Source organism: Diuraphis noxia, unplaced genomic scaffold, assembly GCF_037042655.1.
Source record: "Diuraphis noxia isolate RWA-SAM2 unplaced genomic scaffold, SU_Dnox_SAM2 contig0001, whole genome shotgun sequence".
NCBI lineage: Eukaryota > Metazoa > Arthropoda > Insecta > Hemiptera > Aphididae > Diuraphis > Diuraphis noxia.
In genome coordinates, this window is record NW_028301711.1 from 10,156,117 (window position 1) to 10,180,150 (window position 24,034).

The window sequence follows — 24,034 nt, forward strand, 5'->3', positions numbered from 1 at the left end:
TGATATAATTATTAAACATGGGTTTCAGTCTGTGAACTTTAGTTTTACATTTCCTAATAATAAAGGAGAGAAATTGGTGAATAGTGGCCATGTATTTAATGTACTAGAAATAAAATCCATTTTCGGGCATTCCAATATCATTGGGTATTGTATAAGACAAACGTCTGTAACAAATGAACCATGGAAAATTACTCTAGAAGTAAGAACTTGATTAACATAATAATACATTTTAAGTTTTAACAATTATAAAATATTGGTAGACATAGTTGAATAAATTGTACCTATTTTAATTTTAAAATGTATTATTTTAGGTGGATAATAATTGTGAAGTTAAACACACTTCATGGCAGGTTAGCAGGTGCAGGTGGTAAATGTAAGCACATTTGTGCTATTATTTATTATAAAATAAATATAATATAATATTGAAATGTGGATTAGTCATTGTTTCTGTAAGACCCTGGATTTGTGCTAGTCCAGATGGAATAATTTTGAGTGATGCTGGTATAGTGGAAAGTGTTCTAGAAATTCCAATTTCATGCAAAAATAAACCCATCATAGAAACCGGTAAACCAAACTTAAAATATATTCAAATAGATAAAAATGGAAAACCAGAATTAAAAAAAAGTTCTATGTATTTCACACAATGCCAAATGTTAATTCATTGTACTGGCTTAAACTCATGTATACTATTTATTTACAATAATGTTGATCCCATTTCCATAATAATTGAAAAATATGAGTATTTCATAGAATCATTGTTAGAAAGAATGACATATTGTTATTTTAATTTTTATCTTCAAAAATTGGTCCAGTACCTACCTAAATGTATAAATGTTTTTTTTTTTTTTTAACTGTACTAGTTATGTTTTAAATTTATTTTTTATTTTTTTAAGGTTTGAATTTGAAAGTATAATTAATATTTTTATTTGATTAAATTTATAACGATTAAGTTCATTGTCAAAATCTGAATAAATTAAATGAATACTTATATATTGGTTTAATTTGTTTTTATTATTCAAACATATAATCTGTGCTATTACATTGATATTTGTTATACCTACATAATATGTAAAAACAACTGTACTTATAAGATAACTTAAAATTATTTCATTAATATTGGCAATTATTGGAGATTAGTTAAAACACAACAAATATTTCCATATAATTGTATCATAAACGAACTTGAAGAAGTCACCACCAGAGGGGGTTCTAGTAGTACAACTGAGCAGTCTCTATATTGATAATAGGTATAAGATTACTTAATAATATTATTCATTACAATGTTCATGATATTTATGTTATACATACCTACCCAGTAAACATAGCACGTATAATATACGTGTATAATAAGGATAACTTTGGTGTATGTATATACGTAGAAATAATTCGTATAATAACGGTATAACATACGTTGAAATACGTATATTTTACGTTGACGAAACGTATATACATATTCGTACATTTTTCGTGATAAAATTACGTTTATTCTACGTTGATCGTACGGTTATTATTGGTTGGTTGAACTTACGTTGAAATGTAGGCAACTATTAACGTATATTTTACGTTGACGAAACGTATATACATATTCGTACATTTTTCGTGATAAAATTACGTTTATTCTACGTTGATCGTACGGTTATTATTGGTTGGTTCAACTTACGTTGAAATGTAGGCAACTATTAACGTATATTTTACGTTGACGAAACGTATATACATATTCGTACATTTTTCGTGATAAAATTACGTTTATTCTACGTTGATCGTACGGTTATTATTGGTTGGTTGAACTTACGTTGAAATGTAGGAAACTATTAACGTATATTTTACGTTGACGAAACGTATATACATATTCGTACATTTTTCATGATAAAATTACGTTTATTCTACGTTGATCGTACGGTTATTATTGGTTGGTTGAACTTACGTTGAAATGTAGGCAACTATTAACGTATATTTTACGTTGACGATACGTATATACATACATTTTTTTTGTGTAAAATATTTGTTGGTAATTTTGTTGTCAAAATATTGACTGTTAAGTAAACCTAAATCTTCTCTCTAATTATGTTAAGATAGCTGCCATTGGGACATTGGGTCGAACTTATTAGATCAAATATTCTTTATTAATAGTCGAATGAAAGTTGTTGCCAAATGGCTATCCTCTGATTTTGCTCGGGTTCCTGTTGATCTTAATAATTTTAACACATTCAAAGCAACTGAACTCCGACAAATTCTTTTTTATACAGGACCTTTTATTTTTAAAAATATTTTGAGTACACCTGTCTACAACAATTTTTTGTTTTTAAACATAGCTATGCGAATTTTAGCATGTCCTAATACAGTTCATGATCAAAATGATTTTGCAAGTGATCTACTGAAACATTTTTTAAAAACATTTTGTATTATTTATGGAAGAGGTAATGCATCGTATAATGTACATTCAGTTATTCATTTAGCAAATGATGCTAAGAAATATGGAGTTGTTGATCAATTCTCATCATTTCCGTATGAAAATTACCTCCAACATTTGAAAAAGATAGTGAAACCTGGACGATTTCCATTAGTTCAGCTATATAATCGTATCAGTGAAGAATGGCACTGCAAGAGTTCTGACGTTAATTCATCTTTAATTAATTATCCGGCTTTAGACGGTCATCATTATTTTGGACCACTTCCAAATAATTTGCCTAGTGGATCAGTCATTCAATATTCTATTTTAATGACTAAAAAATTTACCTTAAGAGTTTCCAATTCAAAACGTCGAAGTAAAAAAAAAGATGACTGTGTAGTTGTGAATGATGGAAAAGTTTGTATTGTTAAAAACATATTGTCTATAAATGGTCAAGTATTTCTAGTTTGTTTACGATTTGAATATGTAATCCCTATTTATGAAATTCCATGTCCTTCAACTGCTGTTGGGATGATGGAGTGCAGTAATATCTTAAGTGAACTAGAATTGTATGATCTCAATAGTATTCAGTTTAAAGCTTGTTATTTTCCCAAATCAGAAGATTTAAATATTACATCTAGTTACTATGTGTGTTCATTTCTTCATATTGCTGATTAAAAAGGTTGACATATTTTTAAACAAATGTTAAAATTTAGAAATTAATATAATTTATTTTATTGGTTTTAGAATGAATCCTCAAATATATGCTGTTGTTTTAGCCTCGGAGAACAACATAATTTGTATTCCAATAACATGGTTGAAATGTGATAATGAGAACAACACCCCATTTATAGGTAACAATTATACATTTTACTGGCCACTAGTTGAAGCAGTGAAAGAAGCTAATAATTATGCTATCGTAGACAGAAATTGGACAAAAAGAAGTGGCAAACTATTGAACATAGCTGGTAAAATAGTTATTAATCTATTTTAAATTCAGATTCTTATTAATTAATTAATTTGTATAATTTACAGATTCTTGTATTGAAGGCAAATATTTGGCTACAATAGAAAATTTAAAAAAAAATAAGTTTGTCATAGTTGAGTTTATTGATGAGCAATCGGTCGAACTAGTACCTTGCAGCTGGATCAATGCAGATCAATCTGAAAAACAATTTAAATGTCATTGGCCCATGCATGGTAATGTATCAAAATTGTCTGCATCACAAAAGCAACCTTCCAGTTTGTGGAAAATACATTTCTGTGTTCCTAAAAAGTTTTTCCGTATGTTATAGAAATATATAGACTATTGAATATATTTTATTATAATGTGTAATATGTTTATTGTAGAATCATATTCAGAAGGGAAAAAAAATTGACTTCATTTTGTGATACCAGCACCACAGAACTAGAAGTTATAACACAACAGCCAAGAAAAAGATTTAAAAAAAAACACTTTGATGATTCTTTGATTGTTATAGATGAAAGTAATTTAACAAAGAACTTAAAACAAAAAGGACGTATTTTGAGTGGGTTAATTTTCAACATTACATTTTACTTTTAATTTACTCATATTTGTATTAATTAATTTTTTTGTGATGAATTGTAGTGCAAACCCGGTCTAGCTCAGAAGACAGTAATACAAGTCAATCCTTATTTTCAAATAAAATGTTACAATTAAATGTTGCTCCGGTGCCTAAAAGTAATTTTTATTGTCATATAATATATTGTATATTTTATATGGAAATAATTTGTGCTAATGTGCATTACCTGTTACATATTGCCGAGTTATTTTAAGTTAGTCTTGATAATGTACTAATTTTACTAATGTTAATTATGATTTTTAAATTGAATTCACTCATTCTTTGATGTAGGAATGGTAAAACAATATAAGTAATCTAGTATTATTTTACTAGATGTCTTTTTATCACAAATTAATAGTGTATAAATAATATCATTACATTATATTGTGTTTAGGTATGTTTAATATGAATGAAAACCACTTTATTACTTCTACTGGTATGATGTCAGAAAATAAAATCCAGTTAACCCAGATCGATTTTGACACAGATGAAATATGTAAGTTGAATTAATAATTATTGAGCTGATAAATTACTGTAATACTGTCTTAAATGATTTAATTTGTAATATTATTTTTAAAGCTAACACAAAACTCAATTATAACGACTCAATTATAAGTAATGCAGATGGTGGTGCTAATAAAGTTGGTGGTATCGAAAATTCACAAATTATTACTATATCAGATGTAATGAACAGTATTCAGCACTTAGGCCATGTTCTTATGAATGGTAATTATTTCATTATACATTTTCATATCCACAAAAATGTAATATAAAAATATTTAAAACTTACCTGACATCATATTTTTAATTAAGTTTCTAGAAATATGTCAAATATACAGAAAGGGATAGATATTATTAAAGTTGATGTCAATAAAAATCAAGAAACACTTATGGAAATAGTAGATAAAATAAGAATTCATCAATCAACAACCACAAGTTCAAATTCATATGATTTGTCACTACTCAAAGTACCCGTCGCAGATTTGGAAGAATTGAACAAGCTCGAGGAGGATGCAGAACAAAAAAAAATATTAGTTGAGTCATTATTTATTTAAGAAAATGTCAGTGAACTATAAGTGTCTACTTTTTTGTATAGGGGTATATGTTACGTAGACATGGAAAATCATTCGATGCTAAACGTACTACGTACCTTATGATGAAGTTAACTGTAGACAATAGAATAGCAGAAAAAATCAATATGGAGGGAAGAAGAGGAGATAAATTGGCTTTTGGTCGTCTAGAAATTTCTAAAATTTTAATTGGTAGGTAAATGAAAAAAAAAATCAAATTCTAGTTTACATTCAATATTAAATATACCATTTATTTTATTATTAATATATTTTTAGTAAAATTGAAAAACATTGCTATAATGTTATATACTCTATTCCCTGTAAGTTTTCCCATTTTTCTTTGTGCACGCAGAGTATGGAGGAAACGTTGTGATGATAGTTCAATATAGGTAGCCAACAACTTGATAAAATTGTTATAATATTATTGATGTTCAAAATGAGTGCTATTTATTTTAAAACTAATATGATTAACAAATGATTTTATTTTGTTTTTACAGAAGCCGTTAAAGATATGTTTCCCGATGAGTCCATATTATCAATAAAAAGTCATATCAGTGATTGGCTGAAACAAGCCCCTAAAAGAAAATGATATATATATATATATATATATCTATTTATTTAATATTATAATAAATTAAATATTGTAACAGTATAAATGTCTATCTCATTTAATTTTTAGCTAGTTAATATTGCACTATAAATTAAAAAAAAATTGCTTATAAATATTAAATATGAAATGTTTATTGTTTCTTAAAATCAACAAAACACCCAGTATTGTTAGAAATCTATAGGCAGATTATGCACAAATAAATTGATCAATTAACATTAGTTATAAGATTGTATCTCTTTGAAGAGTCCAAATAAATATTTAAAATATTCTGTTGACAGGTTTTTAAATGAACTAAATAATATTAATTTAACATAGGTACTAAGTTAGTATGCAAAATATCAATCCTCCTTTAAATCTAATATACAAAGCTTACACATAAAATATTTATTCAATATAGGTACGTACCTGCATGTATACAAATAATATTAATCGTAAATTTATACAAAAAATATCCATTCTTTTCTTAAAAAATATTTGATCTTTACACAAAAAAATATCCACTGCATACTCAAATATATACTAACCTTACACAAAAAATATCTATTTTGTACGCGAAATTTATACGAAAAATATCCATTCTATTCTTCAAAAATATACAAACTTTACACAAAAAATATCCACCGCATACTCTAATTATATACTAACCTTACACGAAAAATATCTATTGTGTACTCGAAATATCTACTAAATCTATACGAAAAATATCTATTGTATATGCTTAATGTATATTAAACTTACACGCAAAATATCCCAAAAAACGACTTAATACTTACGCATAATATACATCGATTATACATGCACAATAAACGGATACTAAACGTAGAATATTCGTTAAATAGTTATCTTTTGACACAAAATTATCCCATAATTATACCATTTATGAACTAAAAATCTAGGAGTATTATACGTTGATTCATAAATTATAAACGTATATTTAACGGATAATATACGTAAAAATGTTTACTGGGTATAGACTATAGTGGTTACACATTATTGCCTATTTCATTAAGGTTTTTATCTAATCCACTCAAGTACGGCTAGTAGTAGTACTAGATAGTTATGTGCCGTCGAACAATTAAGTTTAACTTTTTTCTAGAATATAATAAATGTGTTTCACTATTATTACATAAGCCTGGTCGTCAATGTTTAATTTGACTGCTGGACTGCTTTTGTTATTGGTACTATGCAAATAATTAGGTAATAGAATCAAGGATTGGCAAACAAATTTATTTAAAATCCATTTTTGTATTCTGTAGTCTGTATTTTTTTTTTTTTTTAATAAGAAACATCGTTCATAATATATTCAATTTTAACAATTTATATCGATGGCTAAGAAGTAAGAGGCCAAAAGTTGTATGTCCAATTCTCTCAAAATCGTTTTTTTAAGTCCATTGGGTTTATCTGGGTAGTTTTTTTGATTCGGCAAAACATAAGTCAATGTCATAATAATTAAGACATGTTTTATTTATACTTTGATTTTTGTGTTTTTAGCGCAAGATAGTTTTTTTAGTGCACACAATATATGACAACTCCTATTTAATGTGACATACAATAAATAATTTAACATGATATAAAAATTAAGCGGATAAATATAACATCTTGTTACTTTTGTCAAAAACAATTCATTCAATTTTGGATTTGTAATATTTAAGATGATATTGAATTTGATAATCTATTTATACAAAATTAATATGTCCAGACATATTATTTTTTCGAAAAACTATTTTTAATATATGCCGTTTTAACCTCTGATGATACGTAGATTCGTCATAATATTATTATCATTTGTGTTATAATCGTGTAATGTTGGGTTGTACCTACTCAGTGGCGTTTCCTGGCTTTCGGCGTTAGGCGTTAATGTGTGAGGAAAACAATTAGGAAAACCTCTCTTATGGGAAATAAATTCGTATCAACTATTAACAATCAACATATTATTAAAATTATTTATTTTAAATACTTTAAATACGTATAGTAAATTAGTAACAAGTGTATTTTAAATAAAAATAAATACCTCACTGTCTTGAATTATCTATCATTGACCATTAACCATAGAGTAATATAGAGGGCCCGTTCCCTATAATGCCTGTATAACAAAATTGAAGTCAGAACTTAGACTCTTTTTTCAGTACTACCATTTGATATATATTAAAATATTGTAATATTTCAGTATATATGATTTGCTGGTTTCACTGTATTTTATCAAAAAAAGTGATGTGACGGCTTATGCCAGTTACAAAATGCTCATTCAATTTTCTGAATTGTTTTTTTATTGACTTACCGACTTATACTAACTCTGTACGGCAGTAATTATTTTAATTTTAAGTTATAAGTACAATTTATTTGACTGCGAACACGACAATACGTGTAGTTAGTGTTTCATACTTATATACAGGTTATCGAAATTAATACTTTTAGTTTTGATATCAGTGCATAACAATGCCGAGTTGTTTTTGTGTGTAGTAGGTCGAGAAATCTCTACATTAAAATTACAGAATATTACATTTCATATTAAGTAAGTACAATTCAATTATATTAATTAGTGGAATTTTCCTGTTTTACAGGTCACCCTTTAATGTATGTAGTTAAGCATACTGAAAACCATGGTGATGTCAGAATTTGGAGTTCGGACTTAATTTTTATGTTATAGCTCATTGAAATTTATAATATTTTCATTATATTGATGTTTAATTTAAATTAGCTATACAGAATCAAATAATTTTTAGTTGGTACCTTCGTATTTTAATATTAACAGTGCGTTTTTTTTTCAGATTTCCTACTATTCAGATTGTTAGAGAAAAATGGTGTAACTTTATCCATGAAAATGGTTTAAAAGTTAGCAATATTAATCAACATAGCTTAATATGTTCAAGTCACTTTGAATCATCTTTATTTATCACACATAAAAATTCTAGAAGACTACCAAAAACTGCAGTTCCGAATATAATGATAACTAGAATGAAGAACGTTAGTTATTCACTATTTTAACAACTATTTTTAACAAGCTAACTATATAATTTGTTTATTTGTATTTTAGGCTAAAGAAATATTTCCTGAAATTAGTCATGCTTTAGAGAAAAACACTTTAGCTGATCCTTTTGATGTAAATAGAATCATTGTGAAGGTAATAAACTAGATAAACAGTAATATTTTATAAGTGAAATAACAAATGTATAATAATTATTTAAGCTATCTATAAGTTTAATTATTAGAATTGATTTTTTTAGTTTTAAAAATGTATTTTTTTAAACATTTTAGTTGCCTGCCAGTGAAATCAATAATGAAAAAATTGTGATACCAGATAATGAAGTATCACAATTAGATATATCCATGCAGTCTGATGTTAATTGCGCTGACCAAAATTGTTCAAAAAATGTACTTGATGAATCATCTAAAATTCAGGTAATTGTGTTGTTTTTAATTATGCTGCTGTTTAATGTAATTAGCTATTTATTAAAACAAAATTTTCCCACTATGTAGGGTATTGCTAATAATATTAGCTGTGAAGGTGTATCACCATTAGATGATTCTATGCAGTTGAATATTAGTTCTTTGGAAACTTTTAAAGTTCAAGTAATTTTCTTATAAAATCTATCAAAATATTAGTTTTTAATGTCTGATTTATTATATATAGGGAAATGTAAATTCTTCATATTTGGTTGCTGCTTGTAGTGTTGATGTTGATGATACACCAAGACGTAAATTTTTGAAACAGGGAATAAATTGTCAGATCAATTAGAAGTCAAAAATAATAAATTGAAGATATTGCAACAAAATTTAAGACGCAAAGAAAAAAAAATAGCTTCTCTGAAAACTATCATACACAGCTAAAGAAGCAGAATCTTATAACTGAAGATTCCTATGATATTTTATTAGACTCTTTCGGTAAGCATAAGGCTTTAATTACGAATTGGTCTAATAAAAACACTAATAAAAAAGTACAGTCCCGCTGTACGCCAATTTGCTTTATCCTTAAACTTTCTATCGCCCAAAGCTTATAATTATGTCAGAAAACAATTCAACACTATTCTGCCACATTCACGCACATTGTCAAAATGGTATTCTCATGTTAAATAAAGTCATAAAGATAAATTTGTTCCTATATTAGACTCTAATAGAAAAACAGGATTTCTAGGATGTATTGTGTGTCTACAATCTGTGTTACACTTGCATTCGAGTTTAATTAAATCTGGTAAGTTGGAACATATCAAATTGTATAAAATGAGCCAGGACCACTTGGAGTTATTTTTTGGTACAGTAAGATCATTAGGAGGTTACAATAATAATCCTACCTGTCGACAATTTCAATCGGCCTACAAAAAGTTGGTTGTCCATACACATGACATTGGGAATTTCAATACAGGAAATTGTATTCCTCTTGATAACATTGAAATATTACATTATTCTAGTTCAGATCCGGTTAAAGTGATAAATAATTCTACATTTAATCAAAATATTGATTTAGTCTCCACTGAAGAAAATATTAAAGAGGTTAATGCATTCATAAATATGATTATTTATGCAATCAAAATAATTCTAATTTCACAAAAGAAATTATTATTTATATAGCAGGATATGTTGTCCACAAATTATCTTCAATCATTCAGTGTCAGACGTGTCTTCAATCTTTATGTTCCAGTAATAAAGAACTATTTTGTAATTCTCTTATTGCTATCAAGAATAGGGGCGGAGATAAAGGTGGTTTAAACTATCCAAGCGATGATGTTATTATTATATGTCTGCAAACAGAAAAAATTCTTAAATCATTTAGTTATCAAAATAAACCTGTCAATACATTATTTCTACAGTGTCAAGTTCTCCAGCATTTCTATAATTCTAATATATTTAATTCCTTAAAATTTCATGGTCTGGAAAGTACCAGTCCTGTATTTAATCATGTAATTTTATTAATCAAGTCTATTTCATGTACATATATTAAACTTAAGATCAATTATAATTTAAAGATACAGAACGAAAACCTATTACTGCGAATGTGGTATAACAAACTGACCCTCTTTAGAGGTCAATAGCAAGTAATTTATCGTATTAACTATTATGTATATGTGTATATTTATTGTAATAAACATGTTATATTATAATTTAAGGTTGTATTTATTTTTTAGAGATCTTGAAATGAAACTATTCATTATATCTCAAACAATATATGTAATACGTAATAATTTTAGGTAATTCAATAATGTATAATATTCAACTCGTAATACAAGTTGTAATAAAATTATAGCACAGAATTAAATTTTTTTTTTTCATTTATTATAGTGTGTAAAAGGATTAAAAAACCAAAAATTAAAAAGTACGTACGTAAAGTTTGATGATTTGATCATTCGCGTAGTATTAAATTCTCATAAATACTATGATGAAATAAAAGTAATTATTATTTTTATTTTTAGTTTGTAAATAATATGGTTCTCAAATCTCAAATATACAAGTTGATACCTTAAATATTAAATTTATATTACAAATTGCAATGATAAATAAGCAAAATGTTTATTGATTGCAAATTTTATATTATCTGAATTTCGTATGTTGGTACCTATAAATCAAACATGATACAATATTTTATTTGTATAAAATGGTAGTTCTGAAAAAGGAGTTCGAGTTTTGGCTTCAATTTATGATTACAACGGCCCCTCTATATTACTCTATGCCATTAACCCAATAAAAATGCATAGAACCGATGTACGGAAATATACAATAATAATATTAATATTAATTAACATAAAGTCATAAAAATATATTATGTTTTCGACGATCGGCGTTGCAGTCTTGCAGTATAGTACCTATGGCCTATAGTACGAGTGTACGACGTAAACGGGATAACGTGCAGCCGCGACGATCCCCACTAACGGTCCAAACACGGTGTATAGGCTAGCGCTAGACTAGTGAGTAGTGGCTAGTCGTTAATTTAATTTTCAACAACTTGGTCTGTTATTAACATGGCAACGAAGTTTTCCGAAAATATCACGACAAATTACGAATATGAGATATCTTTGATACCACAAGTCGTTGTTCGAAACATTAACGTCCTACACGGCTACACGGCTACACCCTAAAGGTACGGTTTCCTAGACGCGACCGGTCGCGGTGACAGGTCGCCGCGACGGTCTCTCTCCCACTGTTTATATGTATTTTATATTGACTGGTTTCCCAAACGCGACCGTCGCGCTGCGACCAACTTTTTTCGGCGCGACCAGCGACAGCACCGGTCTGAAAGCAGTGTATCGCGACCGTCGCCTGCGACAATATGGCAAAATTAACTTTTTCTGCCGAAGAAGAAGAAAAATTAATTGAAGTGATTCAAAAAAATTCTGTTATTTACGATCTTGCGCATCCAAAATATAAAAACACAATTTACAAGGATGAAATTTGGATTGATATCGCCAACACAATAGGAAAATCTGGTAAGTATAAAATAAAATATTGTTGAAATAATTAAATAATTTAGCACATTAGACAAACAATTTTAGATATATGTTCTTGTAGCAAATTTGTTGGGGAGTAACTCTACCATTGATTAAATATACATATATTACGTATATTTAATCAATGACTAAACTACAAACATTATGATTATTCATTATAATTTCCAATATATTTAAAAAAAACGTGTGGACAATATTGTATTATTTTATAATCATATATTACACAATTCTTTGATTGGTTTATTTTTGATATTGTCAGATAAAAATAATAATAATATCTATTAATACACATTAAATTTGACGTATTATTATACATTGTATTGGGAATAACACAAAAATATTTGCACAGACCTAATAATATATTATATAATATTATTATTATATTATTAGGTCTATGAATATTTAACAAAAGCTATACAACTAAGTTTCACAAAAGTACAGATACTGAGTGTTTTAAATTCTATTTTATAAATACACGATACATGTATTATTTTTCAGTCGAAGATTGTAAAAAAAAGTGGAAATACATACGGGATACCCACAATCGCTGTAAAAGAAAATTATGTACTGGATCTGCAAGCTCAGCAAAAAAACATTGGCCTTTGGCAGACCGTGTGTCATTTTTAAACTCTGTCGAAAATGAACGAAGGTACCTATATAAAAATAAATTATTTGTTTGAAAATTAAATATTTATAAATAATTTGTTTATAGTTCTGAGAGCAACATGGGATCACATAGTGAAGAAGGAACTATTGACACTTTGAATATTGGCAGAGATTCGGTCATTTCACCAGTCCAAGATGAAGAATTGTCTGGGCCTTCATTTACAGAGGAACAAGTGGACCACCCTCTCCAAGATCGAAATTCTCCAGAACGTCTTTTTAAAAAAAAGCAAGCTCGTTTTAAAACAAGCAAACTACCAATGTTGTTATCAAAAAAGGCAGAAGAAAGAAATAAGACCATTAAAAAAATTGAAGAGCAGAACCAGCTTCTTTTAGATGCTGAAAATAAAAGAAATGAAGATGACGAAATTGATTTGTTTTTTAAAAGTGTAGCTTTAAGTGTTAAAAAATTACCCAGAATAGCTATAAAAGAAGCTAAATTCAGAGCATTAAATATGGTAAATGAACTTGAAGACAAATATGGTGATCATTCACATCAAACAATACCAGCTTTCTACCCAATTCAACCAAATTATAACCTTGAGTTTTCTAATTCTGGTACGCCGTCACCTGCAATATCATACTCGATGACAGATACTCAAAGTACACCGTCGCCAGTATCATACAATATAATGCCACATACTCAAGTCACGCCCTCCGCTTCACCTGACTTATTTCAAACATCAATTGCAAATACTTCTTCATTGTCATTAGCACCTTTCGACAACTAGATATAAGGTAAAAATAAGATACAAATAGTTTTAATTTAAACTATGTATTTAAAAAGCACATAAGCATAATACTTTTTTTTATTTAATGAATTTAGTTCTTATTCTTACAAAAAATATGTCGAGTAGACTATAACAATTTTAAAAAATACATGTTAAAGTAATTAATACATTTTTCATGTAATATTTATTTGATACCTAGTAAAATACAAAGGACAATTTTTTTATCAAACAGTATTTAAATATTATTTTTCACTAAAAATATGTAAACATCTACCAGTTTAATGCACCTTCGTTGTTGAAAAAATGTTTAAATTGATCTCTCACCTTGAATCCTTCCATGTTAAAAAATCCACCTCCTGCACTGATTTTCAACATATTGTTGGTTGGTGCCAGTGGCGTACCCAGGTGGTGGCTTAGAGGGCTTCAGCCCTCCCCATTGGCCGTGTTATGAAATAAATTTTATATTATAAAATACAAAGTACAAACCATGATATTCCTAAAAACAATGTTGAGTACACAACATATTATCACAGATTAAAAATAATATATATAATCTGTGGTATTATCTTAAGTAACAACGACATAATATTAGCCAAAGAATAAACGTTCCGTATATGGTACCGATATACTATTATTTGATCGGTATGAACATAGTAACAAACATTAAGATACGACAACGACTGTTATCTGTGGTGTACGGTGTACGGCATGACGCACGTGATGCGCGACCAACAACACTATCGCTGATAGTGTTGAGTATCACAATCGTCAATCCTTACTCCTTAGCCTTTACTAAATACTAGCTACTACTTTTTATATTTTCTGTACAGTTTTTTTGTGAATAATGTCTGAGAAAAGACCTAACGTGTTTTCTGTATTCAATTTTAAGAAAAGCAAAGTTGAGTCTGTCGTAAGTAAATATTATAATAAAAAATAAATTTGTATGTGGTAGGTAGCAAAATATAGATTAGTATAATTATATTTTTTTTAGGATGGTTGTAGTAATATTGAAATAAAAAAAAACAGCCTTTTGCCCGATAGTATAGAAGTTGACAATCCTAATTTATTAAAAAATGAGACCCTGAAAAGTTCAGTAAGTCATTTTAAATTATCTAATAATTATAGAATAATAGAGCATTGTAATTTATAATAGTTATATAATGCTTATCGTTGCATTACTAAGTACAATTCATTAGGTGCAAATTTTTATTAGATATAACTATTGATAAAATTAAAATTAACTATTATTTGCTTTGCTGTCTTTGTAAGTTTTAAATCATAGACATTGTATATTTGTATTCTTAGTTCTTATCAATGCCTGCTATGACTGAAAATAAAATTTACAAGAATGATATTGCTTGCTTCATAATGAACCGAACGCTGAAAAAGTCTGAAATTGTTGATTGCTTAAAACACATTTGGATACCTCCATTAGATTTTAATTTTCCAGAGAACATAGAAGGCAAACAAAAAAGAAAATTTCAGCATAAGTATTTGACACAATATTCTTGGCTTGCTTATAGTGATATGCATAAAGGAGCCTATTGTAAATTTTGCGTTTTGTTTGCTTTTTCTGGTGGTGGAATAGGCAGACAGGTAAATTTATGCTTATGTATTAAACCTATATAGGTACCTAATGATTTTTAGTTTACTTTTTAAAATACAACATATTAATTAAAACTTAATACATAATTTTAGAATTTGGGAAAATTAGTAACTGCACCTATGTTAAAGTTTAAAGATGCTAAGAATGACTTCAACAAACATTCAAAAACAGAATATCATCTTCTTTCTGTTCAAAGAGCAAACGACTTCCTAATCAATTTTGAAAGTGGGTTTGAAAAAACAGTTGATGTACTCTTTGATAAACATCTACAACAAACGATTGAGAGCAACAAAAAAAGGCTGATACCAATTGTTAAGACAATATTATTCTGTGCTAGAAATAATTTACCATTGCGTGGTCATCGAGAAACTGGTTCTTTATCATTAGAAAGTGTGAGAAGTTCTTGTATAGTTGGTGAACAAGGTGTTCTTCGTGCACTTCTGGCTTTTCGGGTAGACAGTGGTGATACAGAACTTCAAAGACACTTTGAAACTTCCCCTAAAAACTGCACAATGATCAGTCCCAAAGTCCAGAATGAGATAATTGATGTGATTGGTGATGTAATTGTAGGGAAAATAGTTGAACGAGTCAAACAATTTCGATTTTTTTCATTACTATGTGATGAAACTACTGACATTAGCACTACTGAACAGATGACAGTATGTATACGATATGTAGATACGTCATCTTGGATACTTAGAGAAGATTTTCTGGGATTTGTAAAAATGACTTCAACTACTGGTTTAGCAATAAAAGATGCAATATTAATAAAACTTAAAGAAGTTGGTCTTAGCATAGATAATCTTAGAGGACAAGGTTATGATGGAGGAGCAAACATGTCTGGTAAACGTAATGGTGTCCAAAGTCTGATTTTAAATGAGCAACCACTAGCATTCTATACGCATTGTTTTAGCCACTCTTTGAACCTTTGCTTATCCAAGGCCTGATATGTTTCCTCGATCAAAAATATGATGGGAATTGTATCAAGTATTGCTGCTTTTTTTTCTGCTTCAGCTAAGAGATCTGATAAATTGAAATCAGTTATTTTAAGCGATAGCAATAATTCACAAAAAAAAGAAAAATTGAAAACACTGTGCGAGACACGTTGGATTGAGCGTCATGAAGCATTGATTACATTTAAACAATTGTATGTTTATGTAGTGCATGTTCTTGAAGATATTTCACATGATCCTAATCCTGAAAGCTCATGCAAAGCAGCATTATATTTAAATTCAGTGACGAAAATTGATTTTCTCGTTGCACTTGAAGTTACAGTAACTTGTTTTGCCTACACTTTGCAACTCAGTATTTCTCTTCAGAGCAAACAACAAGATATTTCTAAAGCATTATCCGACGTAATGGTTATTCGCAGTGCACTAGAAGAGTTTCGAGAAGGTGCAGATGGACACTTTAAACAAATTTTTAAGGATGTTTCTGATATTGCAAATTTAGCAAATGTAGAAATATGCATGCCTCGGATATGTGGTAGGCAAACACAAAGAATAAATATAAATTCAAAAGATCCAGAGACATACTTCAAAGTATCAGTGTTTCTTCCTTTTCTTGATTTCATCCTTCAAGAATTGGATGCACGATTTAATCAACGACTTAGTGATATAATACCTTTACAGGGACTTATTCCATCAAATTTTAGTATGTACGATGATGAAACTATTTTGAAAGCGGCTTCTATCTATGCTCAAGATCTTTCAACTGATGATAATTCTATTCTTAAAGCAGAGTTGCGCATTTGGAGACACCAATGGAAAAATAAGCAAATTAAAACAGATTCAGCTATTGATACATTACCCCATTGCACAACTGTCGTACCAAATATAAAAATACTTTTACAATTGTTTGCGACATTGCCAGTCACCTCGGCGACGCCTGAACGTACATTTTCAACTCTAAAACGATTAAAAACATATCTACGTTCAACCATGTCGGAAGAACGACTCAATGGATTGGCATTAACAAATATTAACAAAAAAGAACTACTCTGTGAGGATGAAATAATTAAATTATTTTCCAAAAAGGCACCCAGAAGGATGCAATTAGAAGACTGGAGCAAATAATGTAAAAAATAAAATATGTATTTTGAAGTTACCTATATAAAATAAAATAATTTATCGTATAACATATTTTGTATAATAAATCAGTCCCTACTTCCTAGTTCCTACAAATTAAATATATCACTAATATATTATGTATGTGTTATAAGAATTATATTATAATGAAATATTACAATTAACTGTTATAAGACTTTATTGAAAATTGTTAAGATGATGTCAAATTTGAATTTACTTTGTTTAGCCCCCCCCATTTGAAAATCCTGGGTACGCCACTGGTTGGTGCAGTTTGTTCACAGTCGTATTCATAAAATGGTTTATTATTTTTTTCCAAGTATCCGTCTCTCAGCATATTATGTAAACAACGGCTGCATCCGAATTGCGTGCGGAAAAAAAGAACTATGTTTGACAACAACCGAATTGCGTGCGCGGTTTTTTCGAGACACAGCCGAATTGCGTGCGTGGTTTCTTCATGACAGAGCTGAATTGCGTGCGCATATTTTATTTAAAGACAACCGGTATCGTAATATCTGTATCTGATATGATAGCTATATATGGGTATTATAATTGTATTATCATATGGTCTTATGTACTATGCAGGGAATGGGATTTTTCGGCAATAAGATATAAGTTGATAATTTGATAAATAATATTAAACGATCTATATTCTATATGCATCAATTTCAAAATAAAATGTTAACTCGTTTGGAATTTATTGAAATTTTTTGCTACTCATATAAAATATTTCAATATAATCGTTTTTACGAGATACCTAATAATTTTATTGTATTATCACTTGAATTAATATTGTTTTAATAATTTGTATTCGAAAAATAAATGTATTCTTTAATTATTTAGTGTAAATAAATCTGGCACACTGTGCGGCATCAACACTGTATCTCGCACGCAACTCGGCTCTGTCACAGAAAAACCGCGCACGCAACTCAACCCTGTTATGAAAAAACCACGCACGCAATTCGACCCAGAAAACGATTTTCGCACGCAACTCGGAACCGCCGGTAAACAACATGACACCCATATTAAATTATCACATGTTGTAGTTTGAACATTTATAGGCTGATAAAAAACTCGAAACACTTGACTTAACAACCCAAACGCATTTTCGGTGACACGCCTTGCTCGGCTTAGTCTATAATTAAATGTTTTTTTTGATACATCTTCTCTACTTGATTTTTTAGAATATGGTTTCATTATATGAGTGTGTAAACGAAACGCTTCGTCACCTACAATTACGTGTGGAACTACAATATTAGAACCGGGGAGAAAGCTTTCTTCTGGAAATCCAAATGATCCGTTTAAAATTCGCTGCCCTATGTCAGATTTAAGGAAAATACTACTGTCTCCTTTCTTTCCGTAGGAACCGATATCAACAATCACAAATTTATAATTGGCATCAACCATCGCCAAAAGTACAATAGAAAAAAAATCTTTGTAATTGTAGTATAAAGATCCCGAATTCTGTGGACACCGTATACGTATAATATGTTTACCATCAATACCAAGTATACAGTTAGGAAAGTTCCATTTATAACAAAATTCTTCAGCCTTTTTTTTAAAATCAATTTGGCGTGTGCCTGGCAAAAAAATTGGAACTAGTTTATGTTTTAAAACTGTTAAAGTTTGCTTTACTATTATGCTAATATAGTCGTGACATATTCGAAAACCAAATGACAGCGATCGAAATGATTCTCCAGTAGCCATATACCTATAAAAAGTGAATGATATTGATACATATATTTATTTTAAATTATTTTATTACGGTATTTAGTAAAACCATTACAATTTACAACAAACAATGAGCACGTCTTTATCAAATATTTATATACGGTAAAATTGTATAACCACAAAAACTTAATGTCTAATATATAACATTATGTATAACTTTATAAGTTAGGTAACTAATGATGATTGATACAAATACGTATGACAAGTTTATATTATACTAGTAGCTCACCTTAAAGTAACTGCCAATTTTTCTGAAGCTGTAATTGGTTCTTTCACTCGATTGTATGGTTCTTTCGATAATTCTACCTCAACAAGTGATAACAAGTAATCGAATTGTATTTTGTTAACACGGAAAAACTCGCGAAATTTCGTTTCGTCATTCGACAAATGTCTATTTATTAAAATTTCAAAGAATCCCTCTGTTTTTCTATTGATAAATAAGTCATTCACTTTTTGTCTCTTTTTATAACGTGTAATTAATAATTCATCATCTTCTTCTTCTTCAAGTAAGAGTAATATAATTTTATTATTATTAGTTATTATATTAGTGATACTCATATTGCAACTAAAAAATAATAAAACACAAAATACGTCTTCACGGCGAGAACACTGAGACGATACAAAATATAATGTAGACTAATTGTTGGTCTCGGCGACCAGTCGCGCCTGGGAAACCAGCACGCACCAACGACAGGTCGTAGCGACCGATCGCGGCGACCTGTCGCTGAGACCGGTCGCGTCTAGGAAACCGTACCTTAAACAAACACAACATAATACAATATTATTCCGTAATCGGCGTAATCTTATTGGACGCCGTCGCGCGTCGTAGCTGCAGACGGCGCGGGCGCATGGTCTAGTTTAGAGCTTAAAATAGACAATAGTTAATATAATAATATAATTAATTATGTAATATAATTATTTTTACATGACAATTATTTTAAGATTTTGTAAATTAAATTATATAACAATGTAATATACTAATATCAATTACAAATTACAATATTACATACATGTATGATATCAATGTTTAGGGCGTTAACACACAACTTGCACTCCCAGAGAAAACGCCACTGGTTGTACTGTTGTGGTTGTGTCTACCTCTACACATTACAGTCTTGTGAGTTTCCCATTTTATTTTAATTGGTTAATAGCCAATAAAAATATTAGACATTTAAACTGTTTTAATACCTTGCAGTGTTATTTATTTTTTAATTTACATTTTTTATTATTTAGAGTAAAATATACTTTTTATTTGCCAATAGTATTTAGTTTTTTTATATTTTGACAAGGACCTAAATTTTACTTTTTCTTTAATTTTTAATTTGTATGTTTGTTATTATTACGCCTATACTGAAGAATTGATAAAATTAATTAATTTTCTTTATAGAAGGTATTTGTCAATAAATTATACTGAATACAATTTGTAACTATGATTATTTATGGCATATATTTATATTTCATACATTTAAAAATATGTGATATCTTTAATTAGCATAAAATAACATTAAAGAACAAATTTTTAAGTTTTTTAATTTCAGTAAAAAAAATAAAAAATGTATTCTAAAAATGTAGCGCAAGTGTCTATGAATTATATTTAAAAGAAATTTTTTTTAAATATTGATTAGAACAAAAGTTATTTCATTTGTCAGATCTCTGTGGGACAATGTATATAAAAATATATCTATCTATAACGAATTTTATGTATTCATTTAACATTAGGCAGGAAATAAAATCAAATTTAGTATACAACAAATACACTGTTATAATTTATAAATAAAATATGATATGTGTACCTATATATTAAACTTCATGATTATTTTTTATAATGTTCATTTAATTCAGATAAAAATTAAATTATGTACAATACAGTTGGTTAACATATTTGATTATTAGATTTTTTCCGTCTATGTTTCTATGATATGATTTAACATACTGTGTATTAGTAGTAATGTATTTTGAAATAAAATTACAGACAATGGATTCAAAAAACAAAGATGAACTTATGAATAAATATCATTACATATATTCATTATAACGCTTAACAGCTTGTTGTAGTGGTTGATGACTATCCTTAAATATTTTTTTTAATACTGATATGTGACCTCGAAGGGAAATGCACTGCAGTTATCTAATGACCCAAAATGTATGTTATCTTTGCAGATATGTTCCAATGCATGAATATTATGTGAAATGAATTGTTCATTATACATATATCTCACTAAATGTTTTGATAAAATAATTTAGTAGCTTTCTACAAAATATTAAATGCCAATCACTTATGTTTCGAGTTAAAAGGAATCTCATACTAACATGCAAACATAAGAAATTCAAGTAACATCTTTCATTTATAACATTTTTTAACACAATAGGTCCAAAGTATAGTAAAAACATTCTCAGCTCAGTGGCTTTCCATCGGTTAAATTCATCTAAACACCATGGTTTTCGTTGGAAATCAACAGGTGTATATTGTTTCATACTTAATAATGAAGTGCTCAATTGTGTGCTACTTTTGCTACCAATACGATTAATCAGTGAACCTTTTAACCACAGGTTTATCAACTTTTTTATAAACATCGAGGCAAATGAGATGCATGTAGTCAAGACTAAATGATTTAATAACATCTATGCCGGGTATGTTTGTAATAATAGAAATAGACATTCCAATATGGTGTTCTTCATTTTTTTTAGTTATAAAATTCTCAAGAGTTCTTTTTGTACAGTTAAGATCTGGGAAACACACTCTGTGTCCAATATAATTTCCTTCAACAAAACATCTTGAACATGAAAAAACCCCACTATGGCTTTTTTTTTTCAAATTAAATGATTTTGCTGGCACATCACATACAAATACATCCATTATAACTTTCATCTTGTATGAAATGCCTTAACCTGCCTAACTAAATCCGTTTCCAACGACGGATTATTCAATATTTTTTGAGCTTCTTTAATTGAAATAGCATCGTTTTGATTGAGCTCTAGTACGATATTTTTTACTTCTTGAAAATAGGTACAGTAATAAGAGGCAGCTCTTAGCCATGTACCCCAATGAGTAATAATAGGCTCAGGAGGTAATGGTACATTCGGGGCGCTATTTAAAAAAAAAAATACACGAGCCGGGCATTTCAAAAATATTTGTTTTACCTTAGAAATTAATTTGTCAACTTTGGTAAATCGTCCTCTTATTTCTTCAGCAACTCTATGTACACCATGTGCTAGGCATGTAACATGGACCATTTTAGAATAAAGCGCGCCAATTGTTTTTCCTGCTTTGACCATGTACGGCGCCGCATCACTAAGGAATAACAACACATCATCATGGCGTATACCATCAGGCCAAAGAAGAAACATGGATCGATCAAAGACTTTTGTGATTGTCGAATAATTTGTCTTCTCGAGCACTTCTGAGTTTAAAAGATAAACTTGGCCAGGTTTGTTGACTTCCAATGTACCTATAATGACGTTGGCTATGTATCTACCTTGAACGTCGGTTGTTTCATACACTGAAACCCATATTTTGTGTCCGACAATATTAGATCTGATTTTGTTCATAGTTTCTACATAAATATCATTCACGTAATTTTTACGCAAAGTGCTTTCATCGGGAATTTCTTTGTTGGTATATTTTTCCATAAACAAACGGAAATCCTTGTTGTTAACTTTATTTAAAGGAATATTTGCAGATAACAATGCCTTGCAAAGATCTTTCGAAAATGTACATTTTTTCGAGTATAACGTTACTTGTTGCTGTATTTTTGAGGTTGTTGCGTTTTGATGACGATTTACCGAACGGGTGTGTTTATCGGTTTTTAAGTGTTGTGTAACTATGTATCTTCTTTCAGCAGATACTCGAGTTTCACATAACTTGCAAAATAAAACTGAACCGTCACTCGAAAATATGTTTTCCCCAAACTCATCGACATATTTGTTTAATACGTTCTTCATCGATGGCTTACTTTTCGGCATTTTGACGAACAAATTAGAAAAAAAATACAAACTAGTGTGTACTGTGCGGTGTTAGCGAAATACAGTGCGATACTGAACTATTATAAATTGAAACATGCATTTCTCCCAACATTTTATAATTGTATAACAATCAAGTCGTTAATCTTATCTTGTTATTGACTGCAAGCCTAAAAATACTTCCCGTAGTCATATTATAGCGTAATGACCGCGCTATCTACTAATTAAATGGTTTTTCCAGTTACCGCCGACGACGACGGTCAATTAATAAGGCTCGAGCACACAGAACGCGGTCTGTCGTGGCGGGCGTGATATCGTTATATATATATTATGATTATCGCAACGGTCAAGGTCAAATTCTGTATTTAATTACAAACGGACCACTGCAAAAAATACATAAAATTGTATTGAAAATGCAACAATCAACAAAATTGCAATAAAATTGAAAAAAGGTCAAAAATTGCAAAAAGTTGCACTTAAAATTTTTATATATTAATTGGTACTCGTTTGAAACAAATTTATAACCTATTTAGCAACGAATCCGAACAATAGAAAAAAAGTTGCAAATGCAACAACATCCGAGCCCTAATTATAACTATTGTAATTAGGTATTCTAATGACACTGTTTCAATGTTATACCAAACTACACATAAACATAAGTTACACCACACAAATTATATGAGGTTAATTATTCTTTTCTTTTCTTAATAAATTATGAAATGATTAATTTCCAAAATATTTCTTAAACAACCTTTCTCAAATAACTAGGCACTAATTGCAGTAACAAGTAACAATATTACATAATGTCATATAGTGATATCATATATTAACGTATAGCTTCATGCTTATTAGACACAATACTAAGTATATTATTTTAAAGTAAAATACCAATTGTTTGTTTCATATTACTATTCAGATACACCAAAAGTAATTTTTTCTAACAAATTAATTGAACTATTCACATAAACACATTTGTTCTTTTAACACATTCATTTCTACACCACCATTATGTGTATCTTAAATGTATTGTTTCCCTTATTATCAGAGGGAATACATTTCCTAGGCTATAATTTATTTTATTCATGTAACATATACATTTTATTACAGTTTTAATTATTCAACAAATGGTACTAATAAACTTTTTTCAGTCTTTAGTGTAACTCACTATGT

General features: G+C 28.9%; 4 protein-coding genes and 1 pseudogene across 5 annotated transcripts; 4 read left to right on the plus strand and 1 right to left on the minus strand.

Annotated features, from left to right (window-relative positions):
- Positions 1-22,867, minus strand: part of LOC149059545 (uncharacterized) — a 45,882-nt pseudogene extending 23,015 nt beyond the window's left edge.
- Positions 3,137-3,878, plus strand: LOC149059552 (uncharacterized). Of its 2 annotated transcripts, XM_089217254.1 has the most exons (4): positions 3,137-3,243; positions 3,313-3,357; positions 3,425-3,673; positions 3,740-3,878. In XM_089217254.1, the coding sequence occupies exons 1-4, from the start codon at positions 3,138-3,140 to the stop codon at positions 3,766-3,768; spliced, it is 429 nt and encodes a 142-aa protein (XP_089073380.1). In that variant the 5' UTR covers position 3,137; the 3' UTR covers positions 3,769-3,878. The 2 variants fall into 2 exon arrangements, with proteins under 2 accessions (XP_089073380.1, XP_089073379.1); XM_089217253.1 differs by having other exon boundaries at positions 3,137-3,357.
- On the plus strand, positions 3,765-5,743 carry LOC149059553 (uncharacterized). The gene is made up of 7 exons (XM_089217252.1): positions 3,765-3,918; positions 3,999-4,091; positions 4,367-4,468; positions 4,552-4,698; positions 4,786-5,006; positions 5,069-5,234; positions 5,540-5,743. Coding segments are annotated over exons 1-7 (822 nt in total). The 5' UTR covers positions 3,765-3,917; the 3' UTR covers positions 5,632-5,743.
- Positions 11,912-13,534, plus strand: LOC149059554 (uncharacterized). The gene is made up of 4 exons (XM_089217926.1): positions 11,912-12,068; positions 12,588-12,738; positions 12,802-12,871; positions 12,923-13,534. The coding sequence occupies exons 1-4, from the start codon at positions 11,912-11,914 to the stop codon at positions 13,481-13,483; spliced, it is 939 nt and encodes a 312-aa protein (XP_089074052.1). The 3' UTR covers positions 13,484-13,534.
- On the plus strand, positions 16,058-17,164 carry LOC149059555 (52 kDa repressor of the inhibitor of the protein kinase-like). Its single transcript, XM_089218113.1, has one exon. The coding sequence runs from the start codon at positions 16,058-16,060 to the stop codon at positions 17,162-17,164; it is 1,107 nt and encodes a 368-aa protein (XP_089074239.1).
- Positions 22,868-24,034: the final 1,167 nt, after the last annotated feature.